This window comes from Ascaphus truei, chromosome 6 (genome assembly GCF_040206685.1).
Source record: "Ascaphus truei isolate aAscTru1 chromosome 6, aAscTru1.hap1, whole genome shotgun sequence".
NCBI classification, from domain to species: domain Eukaryota; kingdom Metazoa; phylum Chordata; class Amphibia; order Anura; family Ascaphidae; genus Ascaphus; species Ascaphus truei.
The window spans coordinates 4119471-4141109 of record NC_134488.1 but is presented as its reverse complement, the minus strand read 5'-3'; the positions used below and the strand labels follow the sequence as shown (position 1 = coordinate 4141109).

General features: G+C 43.7%; 1 protein-coding gene across 2 annotated transcripts in view; it reads right to left on the bottom strand.

Moving 5' to 3' along the window:
• The window catches only part of FLI1 (Fli-1 proto-oncogene, ETS transcription factor), a 106990-nt gene extending 85977 nt beyond the window's left edge, over nucleotides 1-21013 (bottom strand). Inside the window, exons 1-2 of one of the 2 annotated variants that reach the window (XM_075603311.1) lie at nucleotides 20853-21013; nucleotides 3711-3815 (exon numbers count right to left, since the gene is read on the bottom strand). In XM_075603311.1, the coding sequence (XP_075459426.1) occupies nucleotides 3711-3815; nucleotides 20853-20870 (123 nt within the window). In that variant the 5' untranslated portion in view covers nucleotides 20871-21013. The remainder of the gene's footprint in view (nucleotides 1-3710; nucleotides 3816-20852) is intronic. The other variant, XM_075603313.1, reaches the window with a different exon arrangement.
• Between the last annotated feature and the right edge of the window lie 626 nt (nucleotides 21014-21639).

Here is a 21639-nt window from a genome sequence, read left to right as displayed (position 1 = left end):
CTCATCCCTCAGTTCCAGCACCTGCAATACTGTGGGGTGGAGTACATCCATTCTGAGGCTGCACTTTCCAGCCTAAACAGGATAGAAGCTGTCCAGTATCCTGGGGGTCCTATATATCTAATTTATTACCATTCCCTGGTTTCTGTCACAAGGCAGTAAGGTGTTTTCTGTCGTATGGAAATGCACAGCTTAGTAAGTATCGCCCTGTGTGAATGGGAAAGGTGAGCAGGCTTCATAAGCCAAACGGTCCTGTGACATCACTTTCTGTTTCTTTGCTTGAAGTGTTCCAGAATGCTTGCAAAAACAGAACTCTTTATCATGAGCTACAGTGCATATAAATCCATTGTTTTAATCTTAATTGGATACATGTTCTTTAATAAATACAGAGCTTTAACACTCATCAAAAGCAATATAGAGATTTCCTTTAGTAAACCTGGGGCTATCCAGTAGCTCACCCTTTTGCAGCTGGGAGACATTGATACATAGCTCTGTTAATGTTTTGTCTCTTATTCTGGTTTTAAACTTCTTGTTACACATCTCAATAGGGTGTATCTTGATACTTGTCTGTAACAATTTTGATAGATTGATTTCTCATTATCTTGCCAATTTGATTAGCTGAATAATATATAACATACTGTATATATATATATATATATATATATATATATATATATATTGTACAATACATGTGGGGGGGGGGGGGTTGGTTTGGTTCTAGCGTACATCTGGCAGCACAAATTATGCAAAAAAGGAGAGTGCGCATGGCAAGACATGTAAAAACTGACAAATATAATTATGTGTGTCTAAATAAATCCTTCTGTTGCTCTACCACTATTAGGACTGCTTGCTAATGCTAATTGCTTGCTAGCTTCAGCAAAATCATTTCAAACGCAATGTTGAGAGATGCATACTGCCAGTGCCATTTTTTTGGAGCTAAATGATTTGGAGCTCAGTCCAATCTGTACCCAGATATAGTACCGAGACGGGAAAAATAAGGGATTTATTCACGCTTTAAAACTAGTGCAATATTCCTTTGCAAAAAATGCACCAGATTCAAATAATTCAAGTTTTTTATATCCATTTTCTGTTTAAGTTGGCCTTTTTAAAATGACATAACATTACCCGGGTGACAGTCCAATGTAGAGTCTGTGCCCATTATTGAGGTGCCAGTCAAATAAAGGAGTTTTGCAATCCTCACTTATACAACCAATCTAGCCGTCTATGGCCTTTGCAGCTGCTGTGCATGTGCATACAAAGTACTTTAAGTTCCAGGATACATTGAATAAAGCAAATCTATTGGGATAAAAGGCTTTGTTGGATCCTAGCACTGGTAATAGGGTGCCAGGTTGATGCCATCAATTCACATCTCTAATATATGCTGTAGAGATTTACAATACTGCTAAAGACTTCTGCAATAGATTCAAATGGAAATGTGTTACTAATTCTTCAACAGAAAAACCAATGATTTGTAGTCCTCTTTGGCACACAATATGTGTATTACATATTTGTATACACTTCTGCACTTGTACTCATTGCAGATTTAGTGGACTTGATGAGCATTGTACTGCAACCAAGGCATTTTGTTGTATAATTTTGGTTTACCACAATGTAATTAATGGGGTATCTGATAGAACATTTGGCATAGCTGCATCACGTTACACATGATTCTCTCCTCATTTCTCGCCATTATTTAAACTGTCATTTAAACGTCCATCAAGTGTATGAAACGCAAAATAAATAAATACAATCAGGCTTATGCAGAGACGTTAGAGAATGGAAATAGCGCCATCTTTTGGCGAAAATACGCATCAGAGAAGCTTGTCCTCCCGAGAACATGGCGAGATTCACAAAATCCGCCACAACAGGTTTCGTTACTTTAAACTTCGCCAAACACGTGGCGAGAACATTAAATTCGCCATGTTTAGATAGGGTGGTATGCCAGTAGCATCGATGCGCTTGAACGCGCCATTCTGCCCCATAATATGGCGAGTTCCATGTCGCCAGCAAAACTTGGCAATTTGCTGCAGTTCGCCACCGTTACAATACATCGGTGAAATTACATAGACATTGAATGGAAACTCGCCAACACTATCAACATCTCTACAAGAAGGTAACGCCGTTTCCTGCATTCGCCCATATTTAACGCCAATTCTGTGGCTATTTTATTGCCGTTTTCCCTTTCACTAACGTTGATCTCTGCATAAGCCCCAATGTGTTTGTTAGAATGGACACACAAGTAGCAAAAGGAAATATGTAATGATTGTCTTGCTACCGTCTGGAAACATAGCCCATATAAATTCCAGCCTAGTGAGCTCACAAGTGCTCAATGAACTCTAGGAAAGGGTTAGAAATGACTTGACTCTTCTGGCTATAATTTAGTCATTTGAATTGTGACATAAACCCTTACGCATCTCTTGCCTCCACAATCTCCTAGGTGGCCAACTCCAGTCCTCCAGACATGACCTGTTGGTGGCCCTTGAGGACTGGAGTTGGCCACCCCTGTCCTAGGCGATATCAACATTTACAGGAGATCAGGTCACCACCCTATCATTCTGAAATGTTCAGCTTTGTGAAATAACACAACAAAAAGTTATGGAATTATGTGACGGCAACACAACTCTTGCAATTTGCAGATGTAATAAAGCTCAGAGTTTGACAAAAGTCATGGCGTTTGGGATCATATTTCCTAAGCGGTGCTATTCCATTCATTAAAAAAGGCCATGAGGTGTCTTCTGGTGCCAGAAAATGACTTATGGAATAGCACCACTTAGTAAATATGGGCCTATATTTTCACAGTGATATACTCTGACAACCCATGGATGGGATTTAGGAAGAGAAGGTCAAATGTTTTCTTTGTTCTGTTACAGGAAGCGCTGGATGTGTTCTACCGGAAGTCTTTCTGGTGCTGATAAAGCTGCCTGAGTAAGGTGGCTTTGGATACAGTTAGAAACCTATCAAGTATGTAACAAGAACAAAAGGATATTCTAAAATAACTACAAGCTTCCAACTGTCATTAACCCCTTTGCTTTCCCTCCCGTGTCTCAAGTCCTCTTTTACTAAGTCCACTCATAGGGAGAACTGTGCGGATCATTAATGTTTGTGAATTGATAGACAGATAGTACTCCCACAAATTAAGTTTTGTTAGTGTTTTTTTGGGTTCTTTGCTTGTATTATATTGTACAGGTATTTTTCTTGTGACATAGTGGTTGTAGCATTGTAAAAATAGTACAGAAACATACGTGAACCATCAAATCTGTCCCAAATACCTACCAAACTAGTATAATGCATGGCTATACATAGATAGGAATAAGCAGAACGGGACTTTTTGCCCCCGGACCAAATGACTACCGGCGTATGGCCGCAGAGGGATCTCCCGTCGCTGCCGATCTACCACTGGAAGCTACTGTAGTCACTTCTACCATAATGTAAGTTTTAGGGGATTTTGTGGTTAGCGTAGGGGGATTAACTATAGGGGTTTAAACAGTTAGGGCAGGAGTTAACTTTAGGGGTTTTAGCCTTTAGAGTAGGGGTTAACTTTAGGGGTTTTAGTGGTTAGGTTAAGGGGTTAACGTAATGGGTTTTAGAATTTAGTTTAGTTAACTTAAGCGGATTTATGGTAAGGAGTTAAGGTTTTTAGGGTAGGGGGTTGCATTAGTATTTGGGGTTAACATGAGGGATTTTTAGGGTAAGGGTTAAGGTTAGGGAATTACCTTAGCAGCGAAGCGGCCGGTATCGGAGTGTCCTGGTGGTGAAGAGAGTTGCGGCCAAGCGCCAGCAGTCATTTGGTCGCGGTGAAACGGCCGCGACCAAAAATCCTAGACCGAGGAATAAGGAGATACTTAGCCTCCATTAAATGTATTTTCCCATAACATAATGATACAGTTGCAGTAGCAACTTAATGCCCAGCAAGTGTATCACGCCAATCACAGGTTAATAAAGGCATGGAAGATTAATGTCCCATTCAAAAATGTACACACTGACTCCACAATAACCCTTTTTGGTTAAGTTTTTAGTGTAAATTGTATTGTAGTCAGCATACTGAGTGACATGACTATATTACTATCTATAATTGCATAATTCTAAAAGTCCTAACTATCCTGGGGAACACTATATTCTTGCACCTTTTATGAAACAGTCATGAAAGTTTCTCAGACGGTTCACAATGCATTGTCTGATCCAAAAAACTTATTGTATAAAGGTTAACATGAAATGTTTGCAGTCATTATAATAATGTCCTTGCATTTGTAGGTGCCGGTCTGAAGATGTTTCATGCAAAATCCTATATTTTTGTTACCTAAGAAAGTTACTCAGAAATGATCAAAATCTATCAAGGATTAATGGTCTAATATTCAAAATCATTCAACTATGAGGAACTCATGAGACTTCTGAATAGAATTTGTAATAAATTAACTTCTGAGACTGCAATGTCTTTTGTTCAGATCTACAGAAAACATATTGCAAATGCAAAACACCCAGTCTAAGTAAAAAAAGAGCAATTTTCAGTATGCTGTATATATCTGGGGGGCGCAAACCTTTTCCCCTGCGCCCCCCTGGCGGCGGTCCCCTCACTCCCGCCCCCCCCTAACCCCCACTTACCTGCGCTCCGGTGTCATGACGTCACGTTGCCATGGCGACACAGGAAGGAAGCCGCCAGAGCCTAGGTAAGTAAAGGTTTACAGAGGCCCTGCAGCTCCACCGGCACGTAATCTAAGTGCCTCCGGGAAGCGCGCGGGGCCTCTGTAAAACCCGCGCCCCCCTGCCGGCAGTCTCGTGCCCCCCCTGGTGGTCACGCCCCCCAGTTTGTGCACCGCTGGTATATATATTGCAGTATAAAGTCTTTATTTTGTCGGCCTTTTCTATGCTTTGGCTTTCGTGTATTATTATTTTCCTCAATTTTTCCTCAACTCTGATTTATGTTTTTCTTTTTTTCAGAATGCTATTGCTGCCAGAGGACAGAATGCTAAATAAATGCATTGAATCCCTGGCTGTGAGATGGTACACAATGTGCATCCCTTTTTGCAGTCTTAGCTTGTCTTTTGTCACCTACACTATCTTTCTCCTCATTTTCTCCGCCTGGCTCCCACAATCCCTTCTAATTAAACACTTTAAAAAAAAAAAAAAAAATAATTATTAATTCTTTTCACTAGTTGACCCAGCCACTGTCCCAGCACTTTTACATTGTGACCCATACTGCATGTTCCCTTATATTTGAATCCTTTCTCACTCCCCTCTGATGCCTTTGGGACTCCCTTAGCCTCACTGTTCACCAGGCTTATTTTCTCTCTTCCTAAACCTCACCTTCCCAACTCTTTGAGTTAGTTCACATTGTGTACCATATTTCCCTACTATACAGTTGGTAAAATGTTGTGTACACATTGTCACGGGAGACCAGGTTATTTACACATTTTTGCCAGGATCATTCATTTAGCAAAACAAGGTAGAGAAATCAATTTGAATATATTTGGCATAAATTCACTTACACACAGTGAAACACAAAATACAGATGAAAAGACACACTTACTGGGGGGTCTGGGGTCAAAAACTAGACTTTCCTAGGTGCAGGGAACTGTATGGGAGAGTTTTACCCTGCCTGGGACTTAGCCCGGGATCTCCTGGAACTCAAATTAGCATAAAATCCTAGCCGCGACCGCTACGTTTGTTTATGAGAATTTATGCGCAAAAGTCGGGACTTGGTCTCTGGCGGGCAGGCTTTTCAGGCTTGAAATCGAAGCCGGTTGCCTTGCTATTTCAAACAAAGCAACTTTGAAAATCCCGCCCGCGCTCTTTCGGCTCTGACTCAAGGGGAACACCCAATCTGATTGGTTCAGGACTTCTTATTGTATTCCCTGCTTCGTTCATAAAATAGAAGCACACCGGACAGCCAATCAGCGTGTGGGAACTTTCTCAAACAGTCAGTCAGAGCCAAGGCGGGTAGAAAATGTGAAATAGTCAAGGGACATGCGCAAGCCTGCCACATCTCCCCCCAGCTATCCCAATGCCACCTAATGGGGGGGCGCACCTAGGTCTGGCAGAACAAGTGGCATCCCAGAGGACTGCCATTGATCTCCGGACATAGTACTCTGCCTTTCCCCGCTAACAAAATGCTGTTCGCACCTGTGGGCATCCTCTGGCTGCTTTGAACTTCAAGTCCAGCAGACAGGTCTGCACAGGCTGTCCTGTTTGGACAAGGGTTTCGAATGTTAAAACATATTAAACTATACTTTAATAAACTATGAGTCTCTGGGTACAGGGAACAGAAAAGGGAAAAATGTGCTCTTTTCATTTCTGTCTACATGATGTCCCCCCCATGCTTGCCCTTTGACTCAGGTTGGACTCTGTCCCCCCAATCTTATGTACGGTTGGGTACCCACAAACCATATACTGTTTGTGGATCACCATGGCACAAGCTGGGGTACCCCCCTTAACCTAGAGATTCCCCCACCTCGAGAGATACGCAGTCATCCCTGTTCCTCACTCTCCTTTCCGTGTTGTGCTGAAGCAGGGAACCCTAGTGGTAAGTTGCGCTTATGTTTTCAAGGGGAGGTATTGCCGGGACAATGTGCCTACAGGGCCGCCAATAGAAATCATGGGGCCCAGGACAAATGAAAGGAGCAGCCCACCCCCCCCCTGAAACTATAGCGCACCTACAACGAAAAAAATAATTTTTAGAACGCAACTTTTACTTAACTGTTTTCTTGTTGTTGTTAATACGGGAAAAAACATTACAATGCAATCTGTTTATTTTAATATTTTCAACAAAAGACAAAGATACCCAATGCTACATCCAATGAGACAAAAGGCCTGGGGGGATTCAGTATGGGCCTGAAGGGGTTAAATATGGTCCTGGAGGGGTTAAATATGGGCCGTGGGGGGGTCAAATATGGGCCTGGGGGCTACATATACACACATATGCAGTACTTGACAAATCACCCCAAAATCTACTCGCTGAACAAAAAAAATCTTCTCGCCACCTAGCCCCGCCCCACTTTAAAAAAAATTGAATACATTCCTAATAAGAATTGTGTGTGTGTGAGTGGGTGACTGACTGGGTGGGTGGGTGATGGACTGCCTGCCTGGGTGGGTGACTGAGTGACTGCCTGGCTGACTGACTGACTGACTGGGTGGGTGACTGGTGGGTGACTAACTTGCTGAAAGGGTGGGTGACTGACTGGGTGGGTGGCCCCAATACATATACAAAATACCCCACCTCACAATTACATATACAAAATACCCCCACCTCCCCAATACATATACAAAATACCCCCACCTCCCCAATACATATACAAAATACCCCCACCACCCCAATACATATACAAAATACCCCCACCACCCCAATACATATACAAAATACTCCCACCACCCCAATACATATAAAATGCCGACTTGCCTTGGGAATAGTATCAGTAGGGGGGGGGAAGTGGATGCGCAGGGAGGATAGTGGATATGGAGGGAGGCAAGTGGATGCGGCAGGAGGCTAGCGGAAGCGGAGGGGGGGCAGTGGATGCGGTGGGAGGGCAGTGGATGCGGAGGGGGGGCAGTGGATGCGGAGGGGGGCAGTGGATGCGGAGGGGGGGCAGTGGATGCGGAGGGGGGGCAGTGAAGGCGGAGGGGAGGGAGTGGCACCCAGGCCATGGGACCACCACACCCATCTCCCCCAAACACCCACCCCCGGTCAAACAGCTACCAGCGGGCATCAGCGGAAATAGGGGGAGCGCCAGGAGAGAACCACACCTGCTGCATGGCCACATTGGATCCACCTCCCTGATCGAGGAGGGAAGCGCACGAGGAGAGCGGGAAGCCCCACGTGCTCCAACCACGGGCCAGAGGGGGATGTACTGGGTCCAGCACCCACCCTTCAATTTTGCCTGCCCCCTCATGCGCCTACATTGCACCCCCCGCCACGCCTACCTCCCACCACGGGCAGCAGCAATGGGAACCGGGTGGAGGCCAGTTTCATCCACCCCCGAGCCTACCTCTCGCCCCGGGCAGCAGCCGTGGTGATCAGGGGCAGGGGGGAGTGCCAACACACCTGACTGAACCCCACTGGGGGCCCAACCACGACCGGCAGAAGGGCCTGGCCAGAGGTCGGGGGAAATTTGCAGCGCCAGCTGGTCGGGCCCCCCCAGCCAGCGGGCCTGGAACACCAACCCCGACAGCCCCCCCTGTTGGTGACCCTGCCTACATGTATCTGAGAATCAGGCATGATTCGCGGGTACATTCATTAGGGAACCGGTAACTCTGGACGCCAACCTCCTAGGCACATTCGGACAATGGTCCCTTCGCAAAACCCCCCTTGAAACTCATACACTAGCAATCCCAGCTTGATTGCATGCCCGGAAAGGGAAAAACACCAAAAATGGCTTTATTACATACAATAAAATGTAATGGTACAATGTTACATAGAGCAGGGGTAACCAAACGGGCTTGACATTTATTATATAGCCTGTCACACACAGTACCTGCTATATTAAAAAAAAAAAAAAAAACATACATATATACATAGGGGTAGATTCTCAGAAGTTTGCTGATTTTTGAAGGTTACGTTATCTCACTTTAACGTATCCATAACTCATATCCCCAAAGCTGCTTAGCGCTACGTTGTTTAGTCATTTTCCTTAAAAATAAGGGAACCTTACATTTTAACAGACCTTAGACTTCTTTGTATACAAATCATATAGTAATGAGCACTGTACCTACCAACGGAGATCATCAGACCTCTGTAACTATTAACGTTATGCTAATAACGCAAGATATTTAGCACCTGCTGAAAGCTGCCCTTACTCACTTCTAAACCCAGAGGAACATTGTGTTATTTCTCCATATAGCCTACAAAGGAAAAGGGAGGGTCTTACGTGGCACCCATATGAGTAGACTGAGTGCAGGAATTCAACCTTTTATGATGTGTTATACTAACAGATATATGGTGGAACATATAAATAGCTGAAACACAGCAACAAATTAATATTAATTGTTTTTTAAAGGAATTAATTATAATATGTTGTTTAATGATTAAAGTGAATGTTAGATTTGTTTACATGACCTACTATTTTATACATAACTTATGGTATAAAATAGGAGTTTACAAGAATGAATATACATGAGAAAATGATTTTCAAGGAAAGGAAGTAAGCAAAACCATATTTAATTACACACAGTTCAGGCGCTGTGCTTTACAAAATAAAATAAAACATTGAATAATATAATATACAACAAACATTACTATTTACATTACAGACAACGAGAATCATATATAAACATATTTACAAACGTGTGGTTGGGAAAGAGTTGTCAATGCTTTCCTGCATTGCCCAGGACAGGACACCAACAGATCTCGTAAACTGGGCAATGCTGGTAGTTACAGCTGTGCTGTGCTGACGTTCCCCAATAACGTCCTTTCCCATTGTGCATGTGTACTTTATTTTTTTAGGCTATGGTAATCCCCCTTCATTTAGGTAACGTTACACTGCTCGTTTTGCTAACGGACCTTACTTTTACATATCATTAGCTTTGAGGATACCCATTAATAAGGAGGAATATAAGTTCTGTTACCTAATTAGGTAAGGTAATGTTATTTGCCCTTATTAATTCTACTTCTGATGATCTACCCTATAGTCACAATGCAGAGTCATAGCAACAAATATCATTCCTTTTAATACTGACACAAACAGACAAACTGTTGTATTCATTGGCAAAGGTACAGATACAAAACTTCCCTACTACACTAAACTACATTAGACACTAACACTATCAGAAAATTACACAAAGTCTCATACACTCACATTGAGCATATACACCCTCAAAACTGCACTTTAATTTGGTATCACGGCCACAGACAACAATATTTCCTTCATGGTTCTGCAGCTCATTTTGCTGCAATATTTTCGTTACTGTCCTTACTGATAAAATGGTATATTGCTTTGTCAACCCTGCTTTGAATATAAACGTGTGTGTGTGTGTGCGTGTGTGTATATATATATATATATACAGTGTTCGACAAACCTATACATTTGCACGCCCCGGGCGAGTGGATTTAACATCGTGGCGAGCGCCTATTGGCCCAAGCAGCACACATGTGGTACTAGGTGGCGAGTAGATTTTTTGTTCGGCGAGTAGATTTTTGGGTGATTTGTCAACCACTGTATATATATATATATATATATATATATATATATATTCATTTTTGCCCCACCTCTCATGTGCCGCATTTATTTCTACAGCTTACAGTATTACAATGATTCTCTTGTAAGGGTACTTGTCCCATTCATCTCTGGAGTACCATTCTCTTTAAGATATGTAACGGTTATTTCCCCCCCCCCCCCCCCCCATCGCAGATAGGGACCATATGGGGAAATCTACATATGTTACAGTGTGGTGCAATACCTGTTAGGCTCACAGGAGGCCTGTAACCTCCACCAGTGGGAGCCTGGGGTGTATCCTGGAACGTATTCTTACAGCGCCTCCACCTGTGCAGGGATTCTAGTGTGTATAGAATGACCCCTGACACAGGACCCACAAATAGGAAACACATACAAGGAAGTATATATATGTAACTGTTTACTATATGGGCCAAACAATAACATCACATCACATATAGCAACACAGCCGTGTCACCCTCTGCCACTAGCTGGCAGCTATAACCTTGCCCCTAACTGGGCTATAACCTTACACCACTATACCCAAGTGTCCCAATAGTCCAGCAACCCACCCACTAGGCGTGATCAGCGCCTGTAAGGAAACCGGTATGTAGGGTTACAGTTGGTGCACTTGTAGAAATACCTGCCCGGGCTCCTGCACCCGGGTTCAGCAACAATAGAAAAGGACCCGTCTGCGTCCAACGCTGAATCCGCAGCAATGGCGTCCTCTCCCAATCCAGATAGTTTCACCCACAGATAGTCTCTATCTTGAGTGAGGCAGGTCTGATCCCAGACACACTTGTCACACTGCTCCCTCCTTGTCAGAGCATGCTGCAGCTTCTGTCTCACTGGCTAAGCTACTGCTAAAAAGGCAAAGTCCCCTTGGAACATCTGGTATAGCACACTGACTCGGTGCGGCCACAGCGTTGCAGCTGTCCATTTTGTTCAACGTAGCGTGAAAATCTTGAGGTTCTAGAGCATAGTCTAGAACCGTGGTTAGAGCGCCCTGGCCCTCCGAAACCTCCGTGGTTGCACAAGGGGGGTTAACAGCATCGATCACCCCGGTGGAGAGGCCAATCGCACCTTTTTCTGCTGGTTCCGGCTCTAGAACCGACTCTGGAACCGCGGTTAGAGTGCACGAGCCCTCTGAAACTTCTGTGAGGTAGGTAGATTCATTACCTACATTGACTGATCCAGTTTTGAAGTTGACCGCTTCTTTTTTGGCGGGTTACGGAGTCCCTAGCAGCACTGGCTCCGGAAACTGTACTCCGCAGCAGATACACCTGGGTACCCAAGTCATTTCACCACCTGAAAAGTCACAAGTGACACAAGAGTAGCGTAGACACCTTATCCCTTCTATGAACACCTCATTGTAGTCTAGTAGCAGCAGGTCTGGGTCATAGTTCATACTACCAGACAGACTCAATAAATTTTGAATGCACGGACACAAAAGATTGGGTACGTTCCCCTTCTTTGATAGCCAGGCTCCATACACTTGAGGGTGTGATTTACTGCATCTTATACTTCTATTATGAAGAACAGAATCTGCTGACTGCAGTTCCTCGTACACTCTCCACTTGGGGTCATGCAGAGGAGGGGCACATTCTATGAGGGAGTGGTCCTGGCTCGGCTCTGCGACACTCAAGTTGTGGGGGCGGGGCTCTGGTTTTCCCGCCAGTCCTGGACAGATTTTTGCAACCCAATTTGGTGCAGGCTGGCAATCAGCAGCACATGTGCTCTCCTGACTTGGCAGGAGACGCCATTTTAGATGTGACTCACTGGATGAGGAAGCCTTCATTTTGATCACAGTTCTGTTAAATTCACTAGGGCTCTGTGGGTATATAAGGGAGTAGCCATCTGGTGGGGCCTCTGGTAGATGTAATACATGAGTTACAGTTTCTGAGCATATGTCATGCTCGGTGGCCAGTAGTAGGATAGTCCCCCGGCCGTCGGCACTAGGTTTCCAGTCTACAAAACGGGCAGTGGCCAGACCCAGACAGTTCCGTACTTGCTTGCGCACTGTGAATACCCACGTGGAATTGGTGGATACTCCCGCCACGGCAACCGCGCGCCTTGGGGATACCTGCTGCGCTAAGGCCCAATCATGGACCTTTTGCTTTGATGGCACGGACATGATGGAAAATTTAGATGAACAATTTGACACAAAAATAAAATAGGGCACCCCAGGTCTGACCTCAGCAGCGCCTCCAAAAATGTAACGGTTATCCCCCCCCCCTCCCAATCGCATATAGGGACCATATGGGGAAATCTACATATGTTACAGTGTGGTGCAATACCTGTTAGGCTCACAGGAGGCCTGAACCTCCGCCAGTGGGAGCCTGGGGTGTATCCTGGAACATATTCTTACAGCGCCTCCACCTGTGCAGGGATTCTAGTGTGTATAGAATGACCCCTGACACAGGACCCACAAATAGGAAATACATACAAGGAAGTATATATATGTAACTGTTTACTATATGGGCCAAACAATAACTCCACATCACATACAGTATAGCAACACAGCCGTGTCACCCTCTGCCACTAGCTGGCAGCTATAACCTGGCCCCTAACTGGGCTATAACCTTACACCACTATACCCAAGTGTCCCAATAGTCCAGCAACCCACCCACTAGGCGTGATCAGCGCCTGTAAGGAAACCGGTATGTAAGGTTACAGTTGGTGCACTTGTAGAAATACCTGCCCGGGGCTCTTGCGACCGGGTTCAGCAACAATAGAAAAGGACCCGTCTGCGTCCAATGCTGAATCCGCAACAATGGTGTCCTCTCCCAATCCAGATAGTCTCACCCACAGATAGTCTCTAACTTGAGTGATGCAGGTCTGATCCCAGACACACTTGTCACACTGCTCCCTCCTTGTCAGAGCACACAGCAGCGTCTGTCTCACTGGCTAAGCTACTGCTAAAAGGGCAAAGTCCCTACCTTAGGGCCTTCCCTACACAGCAGCTACACATCTACTGGTGAGTTGGGCCTAGCTGGGGCCTCGGGGTAACCTGGCCTAGTGTAAGAAGCCACTTGCTCCTTGCACACTTCCTCCCCCTTCCTTCTCCCAGCTCCAACTGACTAGCGTGGTCTCTGTGCAACATTGTATCCTTCTCCAACAGGAGAAGCTGCAAACTCTATTTGCTGTCTGGCTGCATGTGATGTGGGTGAAAGGGCAGTCCCCAGAGGCTGCTGGGAGTTGTAGTCCATTATGGCCCTCTTTAACATTAGGGCCGCGCGCTCTATGTCTGCTGCGCCTGTGCAACCCTGTAATGGCCGCCACTGCTCTCTTCTGCACCTGCGCGACCTTGGGGAGTCCCTGCGCTACGGAGCAACATCTCTGCCCCTTCGCGCTCACTATATTGGCCGCGCATCTGCGCATGCGCGAGCCTCCGCGCCCGCGCAGACATAATAAAGATAGCGACTCTGTGCCTCTGACGCCACCGAGAGACGCGCTCGCCCATGCAACTGCCTGCTCACTGGTGAAGGTAAGGGGAAGAGGAACGGGGAACCAGGGAGCCAAAGGGGACCTGGCTACAGATATATCAGGGGGCAACATATCAAGCATCACAAATGACTGTTTTGCTGATGAATTGACAGTGAATGTTATCTTGCCTCTCACTACAAGTACATATATAACATCAGTTTAGGACTGCTTGCTAATTGTTTATTTACAGTGGGATGTAATAAAGTGTGTGCATACAATCAATACTGTTTTTCTCTTCATTAGCATCATTTAAACTTGCCATTTTACATTAACTTCTGCGCCTGAGTGATCAAAATCAAATATAGGATCGTAATTATCTTTCATTAGACTTGAATGCACATTGACTTTAGAAAAGATTATTGCATTTTTTCCAAGGGGTAAATATTAGCAGTTTACTACATACAGCTAATCCCCAACGTGTCATGTGTTTTGCTCAATGCCCCCAAAATGACAACAAAATTGGCTAATTGTATATCGACATATATTCTTTGCACTAATTATTAATTATATATAAGAAATGTTATTATATACATTTACTTTATACATTTACCTGTTAAAGCCATGCACTTTCTACACTGTCTCAAGTGAATACTGTAAATGTATCTTTTGCACAATACATGTATTTCACTCTGCATATATTGTTCCAGTATAGCCACTGCACATTTATAAATGAGTGTAGCCCTCCCCCTCTCTAGGGACTACTATCTCAGGTAAGTGGTTAATGGCGTTAAGGGGTTAACTGTGTGTGCTCACACAGGGTAACGCCCCTCTCCCATTACATGGTATGAATTGATTTAGCGGGAAATAAGTCACTACCTCTGCATGCATTGTGACCAGTGACATCACCATGGTGTGTATATATAGTTAGCACGAAGGTTCTAGAACTTAAGAGTCCTGGGAGTGATAGTTGGATAAGCATCACTGTTAATAATGTTAATATGTTCACCTTTATAGTTCATGTATAGTGATACAGCCCTTTGTTATTTTATAATTAAGGAGAATGTCCCATCCTGTTAGCGTCTGCAGCATCTGTAGCCATGATACTTCAGAAGTCTACAGGCTATCAGGAAATAGAAAGCCTATATTCTATAAGGGTTATCACAATACCAACAGAGTGCTTAAGACAGGCATAAAGTACCTTGTACCGGGATAGTGATCCCACAGTTCAGGATAGAAAAGGTAACTTAAGGTGGGGTCCGATTGATTCAGAGCGTTACGGACGGCAGTCCAAAGATGGCAGTAGCAGCCAGAGCCACCGACAGGAAGAGAGCTTGGACAATTGTTCCAGGCCCGGTGGCTGCAGGAGTCCAGTCAGCCAGTGCTGGAAGTTAGCATCTGCAGCCATGATACTACAGAAGTCTATAGGCTATCATGAAAAAGGAAGCCTATATCCTATAAGGGTTATCACAATAGCAGCCCTGGGACCTAATCAGAGCGGCCCTGCTGAGAGGCCCACCGTTGTCTCTGAAACAGTGTGCTTTAGGATAAGTCCCCAGTGCTCCCGCTACTTGCGCGATGGGGTGCCTGGTGGTGCTCGTTACCTGCATCAGTGTGACCTGCAGGGCTCCAGGCAACTCGCGACAGGGAGGCGTGGTGGGAACGTAGCCATGACATCATGCGGCTGGTTCGCCCTCATTGGCTGAACCACCACCGTGACATGGCCAATGATCGGCCACCGCACCAAAAAACAAAAATCTTGTCTTTTGGCAAAGACGGTCGCACCTTGTGCTCCCACGCACACACGGCGACTGAGGCCTGCCCCACAGAGGGCTGTACCATGTGTGTGGCGTGCACACCGTCACACGCACAACACGGCCACTGGGGACGAAGCCTAAAAAAGGCATACTAGGATAGTGATCCCACAGTTCAGTATAGAAAGGTTAATCTAAGATGGGGCCCAAGTGATACAGAGAGTTACGGATGTCAGTATGGAGATGGCAGTAACCGCAGTGGCAGTGACTGCGAGGAGCCTGGCTGACCAGTTCTGGAAGTTGGGCCTGGCCTGAGATCGGGTCTAACATCCACGTCCAGCTGCCTGGGCCTCTGTGTGCTGCTGGGCCCCATCTCTCCCCCCCTATAGTGGGCCTCTCGCCCATGCTTCGATTAGGCCTCCCATGTAGGCCCCACCCCTCCACACACACCAGAAGTTGGGCCTGCTCAGCCCAACTTTTGCATCCGCCTGTGGGATCGGCATGGGACCGGAGTCCCACCCAAGGTAAGGTGTGTGTGTTAAATTAGGAGTGGGGGGTTATTCTGTGTATTGGGGAAGAGGGGGAGGGGAGTTATGTGAATTGTAGGAGGGGGGCTTAGTGTGGTCTTGGGATGAGGGATTATCGAGTGTGGTGGTCGAGAGAGGTGTAGGAGAGAGAGTGAGAGTTCTGGGTGTAGGAGAGAGAAAGAGAGAGAGGTGTGGGAGAGAGGTGGGATGTAGGAGAGAAGTGCGGGTGTGGGAGAGGGAGAGAGGTGTAGGTGGGTGGATGGATAAGAGAAGTAAGAGCATGAGAGAGAGATGAAAGTGCGAGGGTGGGAGAGAGACAGAGAGAGGTAGGGGAGAGAGATTTGGGGATGTGGGAGAAAGCATTGGGATCATTGGAGAGAGAGAGGTGAGGGGTGTGAGAAAGGAGGGGGCATGGGAAAAAAAGTGGGGGCTTGAGGGAGAGGGTGGGTGGTGGAGGAGAGGAAGTGTCGGGGGGGAGAGAGAGGTAGGGGAGAGGGATAGGTGGGGCTGGGCGAGAGGGTGGAGGGTGAGATGGAGGGGAGAGACATAGAAGGGGGTCTTAAAAGGCTGCCGATACTGGTTGGGCAGTGGAAACTCTAGTCCTGAGCACTGAGAAAGCTGTCTGCGGCCCTAGTAATAGAAACCAGCTTTAGTAACTCCCTAGAGCATTAAGAGTGGGGGCTACCTAGGGAACATATAAATAGTACAAACAGTGTGAAGATAGAAGAAATATGTCTATTGTGGATAATGTATGAGGATCATGTGGATGGCTGTCAATAAAGCTCTTGTTTGTACTATAAAAGTTCCTGGTGCCCTTCTTTATTCCATCAGTATATGCCTGTGGATCCAGCACCCTGATATGTACTGTATGAGAGACTAAGAAAAGCCATGTACATAGTTGACTGATGTAAACTCCTTAAGAGCCAGGCAAGGAGGGTTACATGTATTTCATCTAAGTACTATATTATGCATCCACTGTCACAGTTTATCCATGTACTAAATATTTATCATGTCAATCATGCCATGCATCAAGTACTGGGCCTTCCTCTACTTTTTAATGCTTTCAGCATTCACCATTGTATTAATTACAATTTAAATGAGGACATGCTTTCTTATGATTGTCCTCATATGTAGTCCCAGGACAAGATATATTTTCATTGATTTTCTTCAATCTCCTTGAAGCTAAATAAATGAAAAGCCAGTGCCCGGATTGAATACACCATAATGGTAGCCAAGAACCACTATCCCTGAATACAGTTTGTTGATAGCCTACTCTGGTATAAGAATGAATATATTAGCTTGTATAAATTAATACAAATTTGAATACAGAACTTTAGTTTCATGCAAATAAATGTTATATAAAAGTAACTACCTCTCTAAGGATTTCATTCACGGCAGACTTTCTAATATACCTATAGATAAAACAACCAAGATAAAACAAATCCTATAATTTATTTTTACTATTAAATGAAGATTGAATCATACTGTACTACTGAAAACATTGTTAGAATTACAAAGAAAAGTGAACAGTCCATGTTGTTGATACTAGAATGCGTAGTTCAACTACTTGAAGGACTGCAAAACACTACTGTGGGCATAGGCTAGGACACAATCAGAGTTTCACAAGGGTCTCATGAAACTTTCCCTCTTCTGGGTGTTAGTACAGTGCTATTACAAGGACAGTTGATACACAACTACTGATGCAGCCACGAGTATCCGAACACTTGCCTGGGAAAATCTGGAGCAATACCCCAGCAATGCTGCAACATTTCTGTGACATTTCTGCAGACAGACTAATGGCCCATCAGATTAACACAACAGGGGTTCCTGGCAGTCCCATTCAAACTGAATGAGACTGCCAGGGACCCCCGCTGTGTTAATCCGATGGGCCATTAGTCTATCTGCAGAAATGTCACAGAAATGTTGCAGCATTACTGGCAGATTGCCCCAGATTTTCAAAGGTAAGTGTTTGCATACTCGTTGCTACATCGTTTATCACTGATATCACCATATAGAGACCATGATGGTGATATTACTTAGAGACCATGATGGTGATATTACTTGATTGTAACACTGTGTGGCATTTTATTAAAGATCATAAATTACAATTGGTAAGGCTGTGAAATATACTATTGGAAGATTCTGAATAGATGCTGTGGTTTGGCCTGTTACTTCTAGGCATAATGTACTCAAAGAGGACTGTTTATCAAAGTCTCCTAGCTGAAAAACTGCGGGAAACTGCTTAATAATAAAAATGTAGAAATAGGAAATGGTAGCACACCCAAAATACCTGTAGGTAACCTGTATACAGGAGATCCTAGGAAAACAGACCTGTTTCTTCTTGCAAAATCTTTTGCCATTTTGTATGTTACACAATGGAAATAACAAGGTTTAAGCCATACTACACTCACTGCCAGCAGTGGTATGGTGCGCCAATGCAATTATGTCTTGTGGGGCATGTGGTGCAACTTTTTTTCACTTAGAATAAAATTATGCTTGGGGGTGGAGTTTGAGATTGGGTTCAGATGTTGTCCGTGGTACACATGTAAATAATATGTTAAAAAAAACTGCAAGCATTCACCATTTTGTGCACCTTTGATGCACCATTGATGCACCATACAATAAATAGGAAAACTGGCACCAAATGTAACAAGGTGCTGGCAGTTTTAGCAGTAAATAACAGTATAAACCAGTACGACAGTTTGGATATGCGTGTATCATTGTACATGTGTGACTTTGTATATGCAAATCGGTATATATCATTGTGGTACTTGTGGTTAAGCTGTATGTAACAGAAAATGTATGTGTGTATCAGTTTCTGTGTGTATAAAGCATCAGGGATCACCATCCATAAATGCCAGAGGACAATTTATTGCAATGCATTGCTGGGCCCTATGGTAGCAAAGTGGTTCAGATTTATACATGTAATTTTTTCCCCTGTCTAATCACCACATATGGATATAGGTCACTTATAGACACATATGAAATGCTGTTTATTTTATTCCACCAACATATCATTCTAAATTCACAATGCTGTTGAATGTGTAATTTGTATACATATTATTATATTTTGTTTTCTTGCAGTACTTTTTACAATTTGTTCATCACTTTTTTTAACATTATTTTCTTTACTCATTTGCTACACTGACATTGTGTTTTACAATGACCATTTTTTTAAATATACTCTTACTCCAGACAAAGTCACTGCAATCTTCTGAGCTCCATGTAGAACAACATACATTACATTATATAAATAATAATCTATAATGTAAAGTATGTTCAGTACATTGTATGCTGATTTTATACAAGGTGCAATTCATTTAGTTGTCTTTTTACTGCCTGGTTTTTGACAGAAAGCCTCTTTTTGTCTTTAGTTGCTATCTTCTGCATGTGATCTAATCACACATTATCACTTGGTGCAGTTTGTTATTTCTGAACTGTATTTTCCACCAGGTCAGCAGGTTTCAGTAGAAAATACACAGATCAAAAGTACACCCCACCCAAGGCATGGAGACAGAACCCCTACTATAAGCATTGCAGACTGGGGGCACTGCCTGTTAGTTTAGGAGGCTTGAACACTTTGAACCCATTTTCTCCCTAAAGGATATGTAATAAATTCCAAGCCCCAATATCAGTTAAGAAGTTTAAAATATCAAATAATAAATAATAAATCAAAAGTCAACTCCATAAGTACTCATAAGTTTACTCCATAAGTAACACAACCTGAAAACTACAGTAATACTTATATTTGCAGAAAAACTATTTCTAAACTTTTGTTTCCAGCAATTAACTTAATAGAAACATATCTTATGTTTTCTACTTTGAAATAATATAGGTTTCTAGATATTTAATAGAACCAAGATTATTTTCGTGTATTACTCAAACTCAGTGTTCAATGTTTTTTAACAAAAAGATAGATTTCAACATATCCCTAACACCCACCTTACACTTCTACTGAGGAAAAAAAGGGCTTGTTGAAATATTTGGAAGAGAAGAGGAGAGAGAGAGAGAGAGAGAGAGAGAGAGAGAGAGAGAGAGAGAGAGAGAGAGAGAGAGAGAGAGAGAGAGAGAGAGAGAGAGAGAGAGAGAGAGAGAGAGAGAGAGAGAGAGAGAGAGAGAGAGAGAGAGAGAGAGAGAGAGAGAGAGAGAGAGAGACTTAATAGTTTCAATGTTATCTTCGTTAATAATAGTGTCTCATTACACTGCCTTGCCCTGCTTTACATGCCCATTAATATATTCATCTTACACTTACTCTGTAGTGAGTGTGGCCTCATGTCACGGGCACTAAGCCATCTGTATTGCGCAGCCTGCACTGCTCCCCGCCTCTGTTGCTTAAAAAGTGCACAGATATGGCAGTTTGGTTTGCATCACTTTAAGGGCAGCTGGAAATTGCGCAGCCCAAGCTAGAAACTGCTGGTTGGTGCAGTACAGATGTGGCTGTGGGTACTTTACACGTTTCTGATACTAACCAGCCTGTACCTCCCTGTCTCTACCAAGAACTGAAGCTCTGTACTCGAATATTGATCGCAATACTCAATGGAGAGTAATAGTATTTCACAAGCAACAAGTCAACTTCCCCTAAAAGGTTTATGTATACCAGTATCTACATGCAGAACTAGATGACTTACATACTGTAGTATCCCTCTCATATAGATACACTATATACTGCTAGTGGAGTTAAGTAGGTATACACAGTACTACAACTCAGAAGATACTGCTTGTGAGTTTATTTGTATCGCCCCCACTGTAACCGCAATTGCACAATAATGTTGGCTTCCTACTGCTGCAGATATAAAGTAACACACGTATTTATGAGAGAGAGAGAGAGAGGGAGGGAGGGAGGGAGAGGGAGAGAGAGAGAGGGAGAGAGACAATGAGAATGATAGGGGGGGGGGGGGGTTGAAAGAGAGATGACAACACTTACACTAGACCCATGGCTCTTCTCTGAGCATTGACTGAGTTAAGCCTCCTGATGTCTCTTTTTTTGTCCCTGTTCAGTAGAATTTGCCTCTTACCTTAATGGTCCCGTCCATGTGGAGCTGTGTGTAGGAGACCCCAGTAATATCCCGCACATTGACACGGTTATAAAGTATCCCTCCAGTCCAGCTGATGCCTCTCTCTCTCTTTCTCTCTCTCTCTCACTAGTCTTGTGGCAGAGAGAGAGAGAAAGACAGTTAACCGGATGAAAGTTTTTTCTGCTAATTTTGGGAAGTGAAGTCACTTGCCTTTGTAAAGGAGGAAGCTGAGTCTGTGCTGCCTTCTGCTTCCAAGATCACATATACACAGGATATTTGCCATATGAAGATAAGGAAAAAGGGGGAAAACAATTCAAACATGCATTGTTTCTGCAGGCTCTTTCCTGGCTATATACAGGATAAATATTCTGCAAACTGCAATGTGTCCTTTTAAGTCCAATTTCACTAGAAGGGTAGAAACAACAATTCTGCTACTTTTTGGCTTTTGTCAACTTCCCTGAGTCATTGATTTTCCATATTTTCTCTCAGATATTTACATTTGATGTTTTTTTTTCTCCATTGAAACTCAAAATTATGGAATGCAACATGCAAAAAATTACTCAACACCTGATCAGAGAAGGAATCTTTTCTTTTAATCAGCACCTTTTCGCAAATATCCCTACCCTATTAATTATTCGATAGAGTGAGCTGTGTAAAATGTGCATTACAATTATTTTCAATATAATAGCACAAATAATATTAATAATAATAACAATAACATGCAGCACGAATTAAATGAAAGATTAAATGCATAATGGCTTTTTTTGCATTGTTTTCTCTTTACCAT